Raw genomic sequence first — 9,721 nt, 5'->3', positions numbered from 1 at the left:
ATGGTCCTTTGTTACCTGCAGTGCACACACTGTATAGTGCTGGACCAGTTATTCTTGTATGTGTATTTTGAATACATTATAGATTTCTATAGTATACTTTTACAAGAGGAATTGATGTATTATAAACCATTTATGTGTTCTAAGTTTTGACAAATCAATACTAGATTCCAATCCCCCCAAAAAAGTGTACAAAGTACCCTTTCTTGCACTTCCCAGACATTACTGATGTTAGTAATATGAGAACTACTTGGAAAAGCATCATTCTAGTATTTCTCTTCAAGATTATATGTTTTCCTTTTCAAGTTTTATAATTCTTTTTACATGGGGCATTTTCATTTCATAAAAATTAATTCATTATGTTTTTTCATAACACTTTAAGAAAAAATGTTGGTATATATTTAGCTTTTTCCAATCTATTTATTGAACTCTTATTACTGCTGTTAATAGTTGATTGTATTTGAACCCTACGTTCTAGGCATGTAGTAGTTTTGGTAAGTAGTAATCTTGTTTTTTCTTTCTGGTATTTAACATTTCAATGGCTGGGACTTTAATGCATGTAACTAAAGTTTTCCTGTGTCCTGCCACTCAGACCCAAGTGAACACACAGAGGCTTATATTAATTAAAACTGTTTGGCCATTAGCTCAAGTTTTCTACTGACTAGCTCTTACACTAAACTCAGCCCATTTCTGTTAATCTGTATGTTGCCACGTATTCCATGGCTTTACCTGTGTGCCATTACATGCTGCTCCCTGGACAGCAGGCTGGCATCCTCCTGACTCAGCCTTCCTCTTCCCAGAATTCTCTTTGTCTGCTTATCCCGCCTATACTATACTTCCTGCCTGGCTACTGGCCAATCAGCATTGTATTTATCAGTCAATCAGAGCAATACATTCACAGCATAGAGAATGGCATTCCCCAGCAAACGTACCTTACTTTTTTTCTTCTTTCTTTCCTGTTTTTATTTGAGACAGGTTGACAGGATTAGGGTTCTATAGCCCAGGTGGCCATGAACTCAATGATTCCACCTTACTCTCTTAAGTAGCTGGGATTATAAGCCTCATGAACCACTAGGTCTCACCAAGGTTTTTATTTAACCAGTTCTGTATTACGTATATCTGTTTATCCTCATTGTTAGTTTTGACATACTGGTGACAGAACACAGGCTCTTGTGCTTGCAGGGGATGATCTCTGTGACTGACCTACCCCCAGAGTAGAACCCTTCATTCTTAAGGACATAGGGAATGACAAATTAGTATGTACCGGTATGTTAAGTGTACTGTACCGAGATTACACATGCAGCAGTCTTTTTGAGAAAGTGGTTGTGTTAGTTAGTGTTACTGTTGCTGTAAAATACCATGACCAAAAGCAACTTAGGGAAAAAAGGGCTTATTTCAGTTTATAGTTATAATCCATCATGAAGGGAAGACAGGGCTGGAACTCAAGCAGAGGCCATGAAAGAATGCTGCTTACTGGCTTGCTCAGTCTCTCTTATACAATCTAGGACCACCTGCCCAGGTGTTTAACCATCCAGTGAGCTAGGCTCTCCCACATCCATCAAGAGTGTGCCCACAGACCTGCGTACAGGTCAGTCTTATGGAGCTGTTTTCTCAAGATTCCTTCTTCTCAGATATGTCTAGGTTTGTCAAACTGACAAAAACCAAACAAGGTAATGGTCTTAGTGAGAAGGGATCTTGCTATATCTAGCCCAGGCCAATCTGATCAGGCACTCAGTTTATGGCCTGAGTTGGCCTTGAATCCATGGGCCTCCAAGGTTGACCCAAATGTACTCATGAGTGCCTGGCTGGTACATTAATGTCCATACCACCTGAGGATATCCCTAAATAATAGCCCTTACCATTTATAAATAACTTAACACATTTACTTTTAAAAGCCCTTAGCATTCAGACCTTTCTCTTAATACATTTTGAGTAGGACAGGGCTACAGGTAATTTGGGATGTGACGCCACACTCCTGTCTGGGTCTTTTCCTGAGTCACTGTGTTTCTACGTTTACCACTAATTGCCAATTCCTTCTACAGCTGTAATACTAGTTCTGTGTGGTTCTTAGTATTTTAGCTACCTCAAGTTAAAAATGAACAAGCTTAAAAGTAGCTTGGTAAATAACAGGTGTCCCCCTTAGGAATCTCTAAATGGTTCTACGTGTAACTTAATGTACACATAGGTGGTATGAACTCGTAGGCCAGGACTTTGTATAATATGCTATAGCCAGATAGTCAGTGGTAGTAGAATGTGATATAACCTTGGCAGATTAAGATTCAAGGTGAATAGGGCTGCTAAGGTAACATATAACACAACAGCTCTGCTGAGGTTTGTTTTAGTGTGGGTCTCTGATGTTGGGAATTCACTGTGAGTGGGTGAAGACTGGAAGCACTGTTAACGTCTTAAGATGTGGCCATTTGCTTGGCCATGGACCATATGGAACACCCCATACCTGAAAGATGGCCCAGAACCTCCCTTTAGTCAGGGTGCTGCTTCCAGGACCTGTTCCTTGTCTTCACTCACCTCCGTCAACCCAGGAGGGCAGCCTGTACAAAGTATTTGCACAGGGAAGACGAAGCCCTTGTTTCTCAGTCTTCTATAAGCAGGTCCCCTGGCTTTTCAAGGTCAGTTCTGAAGTAAGGCCTTCTCAAATCGAGGCTCCTGTCAAGCCTGGGACTACTGCTCCTTTATTGGCTCCTCCTTCATCCTACCCAGTCTAACAAAGTACAGTTTTTCCATGTTCTGGCACCAGACAGTATTGACTACTTCAGTTTTACCTACAAACCTCTTTAACTGTAAATTTGGAGGTGGAGAAATGCTGTGAATGTGATGGTTTAAAGAAATACACATGTTTCTTCCAAACACTTTTTTTTTAAATTGATAAAGTTCCAGACTCTTATTCTCTTTATTTCTATTTTATGTGCATTGGTGTTGGGTTCCCTAGACCTCAAATTACAGACAGCTGCGAACTGCCATGTGGGTGCTGGGAACTGAACTCAGGTCCTCTGGAAGAGCAGTCAGTGCTCTTAAGCACTGAGCCATCTTTCCAACCACGCCCCCATCCAGATACTCTAAAGATTTTATTTTTTGTTTATGTGTATGTTTTGTGTATCTGCATGAGTTATGCCATATATGTACTGGGTCTCCACAGGTGAAAGGTCATCAGATCCTCTGGACCTGGTGTTACAGGTAGTTGTGAGCTTCCTGATGTGGGTGCTAGGAACTGAACTTGGGTCCTTTGGAAGAGTAGCAAGCACTCTTAATAGCTGAGCCTGAAGCTGGAGAGATGACTCAAAGATTAACTGAGCCCTAGCTGTTTTTGCAGAGGACCTAGGTTTGATTCCCAGCACCCACATAGCATCTCCCAAGGATCTGTAACTCCAGTTTCAGGGGATTGGGGATTCAGTGTCTTCTTCTGGCCTCTGAAGTATGTGGCAAAACATGAATACATTACAAATAACAATAGTAATTACAAACAGCTGAGCCACCTCTCCAGCATATTTATTTCTGTGCACACATAATATTTCCAAAGTTGACATACCATGAACATCAATAATAATATCCTGGTGTTTATTTTTACCCTATACCCCTCTTACTTGGTATCAATGTATGTTTGTAACATTAACATTATCACCCTTCATTATGGATATACCAAAAATGTAATTCCCTGTTATTAGAATACATTTAGTAATATAGAGACATTGTAAATAGTATATCAACCAACATTTTCATACTTCTGTCTTTGGTAACTGCTTCCTTGGGATAAAGTCCTGGAGGTGGAATTGTGAGGTACAGAGGCATAAGGAACATTTTTAAGAATGTAACCCTTTTCAAGGTGTATCTGTTATATCCTGTTTCCACACAAATTCCTCTGTGTAGCCAATGCCCAGACTACAGCTCTCAGCACAGGTGAAGACTGCCAGGACGCCCCAGTCCACACTGCTGCCCAGTCTGTCTGCCTTTAGGTGGTTCAACAGCTGGGGCATGACCTGGAATTCAAATATCCTCTTGGCACCACAGGAGCAATCTGGAATATCTTTTTCTTGAGGAATATTTTCACCAGAAATCCAGATGGGTTTAATACCTCTTCCATACCTGAGAATCTAAAATCAACAAGGACCACATTTCATCTAAGAATTTCCAATGGAATGTGATGACCTGAGGATCATTTAGAGAAAATCCACATGTGCTTCTATATACAACCAACATCCCTAAACCTCAAAGCCATTATTTCAGCTTATTTCCTAAATAGTGATGTTCCTCCCTAAGATGTCAGAACCTTTTAAAACAATTAAAAATTATTGTGTGTGTACACATGCATATGGCAGCACTCATGTCAAAGTGTGAGTACAGAGGTCAGAAGATAATCTGTGAGTCAACTTCTGTGTGGGTCCTGAGGACCAAACTCAGGTTATCTGGTTCAGCAACAGGCACTGGCCCCACAATGATAGAATCTCAGTCCTATTCACTACATTGTAAAGGAGTTAAGAATAACTCATTACTAGAGTCTGCATACAAAATGTGGCCCAAAGTAGTTAGTACTTGTTTTCATATATAGTCAGAATCCTTAAATAAAAAAGGGATATATATGTAGTCGGACATGGTGCTCAGTTAAGTTGTTTAAAAAAGGGTAAATTCACTTTGTTTAAAATATATCACCATTGCTAAAAACCACCTTAGTGTAAAGGTCTGGATGCTTATTTAATTCAGTATTTTTAGGAAGTTGCCTTTAGTGATTTTTGTTTATGATAAAGTAACTTAATGGGGAAAAGTTAACAATATATCATTTTTTTTTTTTAGAATTGTGTATGTATATATTTATGTGTATACAGTATATAGGCATTTGAATCATACTGGTTTTATAAGCTGAAAGGGGTTATAGTCAATTTGAGAACATAATGAAGAGGTATAAATTCCACCTTACCTGCTCTGGTTCGAGGGCTATTTTGGATTTAAACTTTTGGAAAATGTGATCTTCCTTGGATTCATGCCTTGCCATGGAATCTAGTTCTTCTTCAAGTATTCTCCCTGAAGAAAAAAAAAAAACCACAATAATTATGGAATACTGGGATAATCCCCACAACTTAACAATTCTGTATGGGGAATCTAGTTAATAACCTAATTAGATAGCTTCCTCTGTTGAAATAACATTAGTGCTTATTTCTAGGTAACATTATGTAATCATTATAGATCTAGTCTTTAAGGCTTCGAGTTAAAATTGGATGATGGCATACAGCATTGCATCTTAGGACTCCCTGCAATGTGAATCCTCATCACTATTGTTCTTAAACTATCTGAATTCTTTTTTTGTTTGGTTTTGTTTGTTTGGTTTTGTGTTTCGAGACAGGGTTTCTCTGTGTAACAGTCCTAGCTGTCCTGGAACTTTCTCTGTAGACCAGACTGGCCTCGAATTCACAGAGATCTACCTATCTCTGCCTCGAGTGCTGGGTTTAAAGGCGTGTGCCACCACTGCCCGGCCTGGATTCTTATTTCAAGTCTCCTTATATCTCACCTATCTCTTTCCAGTCTGCACTCATTCACAGTCAGGAAATGCCATTTCCTGTTCCATAGCCAGTTTGGAACTTCTACGTAACCTGAACCACTGTTCTTGAACAGACCAGTGGCTACCAATACAGCCTTTAGTGTTGGTAATGTATCAAAATACAGTTTTGATATCCTGAGTCAGATAAGCTGAAATTCACTTTCTTACCATTTTGATAAACTGGAGGAGGCACTTACGGCCATAAATAGCCAGGATGCATGGAGAATGTACATTCCCTCAGACTGATGTTCTCTCAAGTTTAGAAGCAAAGCATTAATGATTGGGGGGACCTTAAGATACTCCACAGGTATCTCCCTGTCCCTCTCCTCCCTCCCAACGTCTTTCTCCTTGCTGCTCAAACCATAAAGTTTCTGTTTTTCAAAACCAGGAATTGAATCTAGAGCCTGGTACATGCTGGGCAAAATACCCTACACTGAGTTCCAGCCCCCATTCTGTTTTTATTCTTCTAGATAGGGCCTTGTGAATTTGTCCAGGCTTGCCTTAACCTCATTTGGTAGCCCTGGAAGGCCCTGGGCTTTGAATCCTCCTGCCTTAAGCCTCCTGAGTAGCTGGGATTATAGGTCTGTACCACTAAGATCTACTTTTGTTTGGTGTGTGTGTGTGTGTGTGTGTGTGTGTATGGTTTCTCGAGACAGGGTTTCTCTGTTTTAACAGCCTTGGCTGTCCTGGAATTCACTCTGTAGACCAGGCTGACCTTGAAATCACTGAGGTCCACCTGCTCCTGCCACCAAAGTGCTGGGATTAAAGACATGATAGATTACTGAATTCTTAATGTTAACTTCTTTAATTTCTGATAATAACCACTTTCTTTTATTATTTGAGTACTTCTTCCCTAGTTTTGGAATCAACTACCTCTTTAAGTAGATCATTTTATAGATCTGGAGTACCAACTACAAATAAGATGATCTAACAATTTCTAAACATTTAAAAATCTCAAGAATTTTAAATATTTGTTGTAGATAAAAGTACTTATGAGTTGCTGGCATCTTCTAATAAAAATTCAGACCTACTTTTTGCAAATCTGTACTATTCTTTTCCCAGACCCAGTACATCAATTTACTCAATAAAATACAGCAGTCAGATATAAAATGATGTAACACATGTAATATTTGTACTCAGGAGGTGGAGACAAGAGGATGAATTCAAGGCAACTTGGCCTACAGGAGAACCTGTCTCCAAGTAAAAGAAAAATATGCTCATTAATTTTTTTTCATTGTTGAAATATATTTTTACTAGAGATCTACTGTCAAGTACTGGTTTGAAGTCATGTAGAATTAAGTGGTTATATAATTCAACTGCTTACTGTTATGATTGCTTCTTATAGAATGCTTACTCATATGACTGCCAGGTCCCACAGTCACAACTCTTGAGCACACCATCCCTCCCATTAACTTCCTTTCTCAAGGAAAACTTCCATGTCTTGCCACTTGTAAAAACATGAGCAACAGTGTACACATGAGTAGATACATCATAGTTACATCCAGGTAGTTCGAATAGCATCCAAATCTAGGTTCTCCAAAAGAGCAGCAAGTGCTCTTAACCTCTGAGCCATCTCTCCAGCCTAGCATCCTTTTATCTGTCACAAGACATTTTACTTGGTTGAGCATTCATGGGCTTCCTCCTGACTACTAGTTGCCATTCTTCCCATTGTGTATTCCTGTTACCAAGCATGAACTGGGCCACAAAACAACTCTGACATTAATTTTTTAATGCTTGTGGCAAATGAACCAGTAACTGAGATTCTAATTTAGTTTCTATAAACCTGACCTTAGAGTTTAAAAGTTCAAATTCTAGAGTCAGCAAGATCTAGAATCAAACTATAAAGCCTATTTTTTTGTTCAAACACATAATACCTAGAACTTCATTTCCTCACTGGAAGTACAAGGCAGTGTGTGCAATGCACCCCATGCATAAGCAGCCTCAGGATAGGGTGAATCCTGGATTGGTGACTACACTTGTGTTGTTTACTACTCAGGTTTCTGTTAAATAGTCAGCATAGACAGCCCTAGAGCATGAACTCTAGAGAAGATAACCAAAGTATGTATCTAAAAGACTAAGTTATAAAGGGCCCTTCTTGTCATACATTCTATAGTTACTGTTTTGATTTACAATCTTCTACCATGATATTCTCTGTTTCACCACAGACACACACTGATGGAGCCTTTCTTCACTGAAGTTTTTTTTTCCAAAGTATATTTGATCATAGTACTGTAAAACTGATGCACCAACTCCTTACCCATGCTTCCTGTAACTTCAGAATAATCTTCCATTTCCACAGCCTCAGGTGTAATCTCATCTTCTGCTTCTGTTACAATTTCAAATTCTGGAAATAGGAAGTTGTGGTCTGGAGCTGTCTGGTTTAAATGATCTACAAAAAAGTTATTAGCTTCATTAATAAACATTTAGTTTTGAAGGTGATCCGAAATGTTCCCATTTCTAAAGTGTAGTTCTGAGATCAGTGTTGGTGAGTGATTTCATCACAGTTTGAACATCAGTCACTGTGGAAGAGGACAATCACTATGTAGCCTTACGCCAGTCATCAAGTGAAATAACAGACATTAAATGTACGAGGCTGCTGCCTATAGAACATGTGAAGTTATGAGTTTTATGAGTCAGGCTCTCACTATGTAGCCCAGATGGGCCTCAAACTCAAACTCCTCCTGCATCTATCACCACCACTGGCTCAATGATATCTGTAAAATACACAGTAGGCTAAAATAAGATTAAATGGTACAATAAATATACCAGCTGTTAGCAGTCACTTGTTATCAGAGGATTGGATATTATACTTAACTTCATGTACTCTAGGACTAGCACAAGCATAGATCAGTCTACAAAGTCACTCAAACAGTTAAGAACTGATAATTTAATCAGATCAGGGATGTATATGCTGTCAACCAAAAGATAGTGAAGCTTTATGTATGAGTACTGTTAACTACTATGTTTCTCTGTTAATATGGCTGGTTGTATTTTAGGTTAGGGAGTCCTAAAAGCCAATACTCAAGAAAGGCTGTCCACATGAGTAAGATTCAACAACACTGCACTTTCATTATTGAAGTGTTCATGTTACCAGTTCTTAGAACATTTAAAGTTTTCTAATTTCAACTTTAATCAGAAACTAAAATAAAGTATCTGGGTTGACTGAGGCGAGGAAACTGAGTCAGTACAAGGAAGTCTTACCTGACTCTGTACAAGCCTGCTTGTGTCCCAGCCGCCAATCTAGTGTCTGATGATCCTTACTGCAGTAATGTGCCTGCCTGCACCTAGAGCACGTCTTAGGGCCCAAGCAGCCACAAACCCTGCAGAGATGGGCTCCGGACTTAAGCTGGAGACAAACGGATCCTCCAGTGTCCTGAAGCTCCTGTCTCAGAAGGTGGCTCATATGAGTAAAACTCGTTTTTCCTTGGTAGCTGATTACGAAAAACTGAAACGAAGAGAAGAGGTATGGGAAGTATAAAGGTTTTCAGAGAAACAAAATTCAAACATTTGGACCTTCTTCGGTGTCACCTCATAAAGGGTTATCTTAAAAAGGAAAAGTGAGGTTTTCGCTTTCAGGGAGCAGTTCTTATAGTAGAGGGAATAAAACCGGGAAGTTCCATCTGACACGAGCAACTAGCTGTCTCTAAAGAGTTCGTGCCGATCACAGTTATCACCGAGTGCAAAAGGATGAGACTCTTTTCTAAGAGACGATTTCCATTACCGGACCACAACCACCCACGCCCGGGGTCTGGCCCCCGTGGCAGCCCGAGCCTCGGCCCTGTGCCGGACCGGCCGCTCACCTCGCAGGCCGGCGCAGCACGGCGGCTCGCGACAGCAGAAGAGGAAGAGGCTGCGGTGGAAGGGCGTCGTCGCGGCCGGGCAGCGGCGCGTACACCTGCAGCAGGAAGGCCAGCGGGCGGCCGCAGCGCGCGCACGCCAGCGCCCCGGGTCCCGGCAGCTCCGACAGGCCCAGCCACGCCGGCCGCCCGCCCACCTTGCTGGGGAACTGCTCGCTACGCAGCCTCCAGGCCGGGGCCTCCTCGGCGAAACCCAACTCCACCGGCCCGGCCGCCCCTGCAGCCATGGGTACTAGCGCCGGGAAGCGGGTGGTCCGCGTTGGACCGGAAGGCGGGGTAGGGCGCTAGCTGGGACCCGACTGGCGGTCACCGTAAGAGTAGG

General features: G+C 41.1%; 1 protein-coding gene across 1 annotated transcript; it reads right to left on the bottom strand.

The window, feature by feature from the left end:
• Positions 1-3,480: 3,480 nt before the first annotated feature.
• On the bottom strand, positions 3,481-9,721 carry Pdcd2 (programmed cell death 2). Its single transcript, XM_052750703.1, is given in 7 exon segments — positions 3,481-4,103; positions 4,925-5,028; positions 7,800-7,931; positions 8,744-8,915; positions 8,917-8,987; positions 9,343-9,403; positions 9,405-9,721. Coding segments are annotated over 7 exon segments (1,035 nt in total). The 5' UTR covers positions 9,627-9,721; the 3' UTR covers positions 3,481-3,830.

This window comes from Peromyscus californicus, unplaced genomic scaffold, assembly GCF_007827085.1.
Source record: "Peromyscus californicus insignis strain IS unplaced genomic scaffold, ASM782708v3 Scaffold_22__1_contigs__length_63687245, whole genome shotgun sequence".
In the NCBI taxonomy this organism is placed as follows: domain Eukaryota; kingdom Metazoa; phylum Chordata; class Mammalia; order Rodentia; family Cricetidae; genus Peromyscus; species Peromyscus californicus.
Note: the sequence above shows the minus strand (reverse complement) of the source record. Positions and strands in the feature narration are given on the sequence as shown.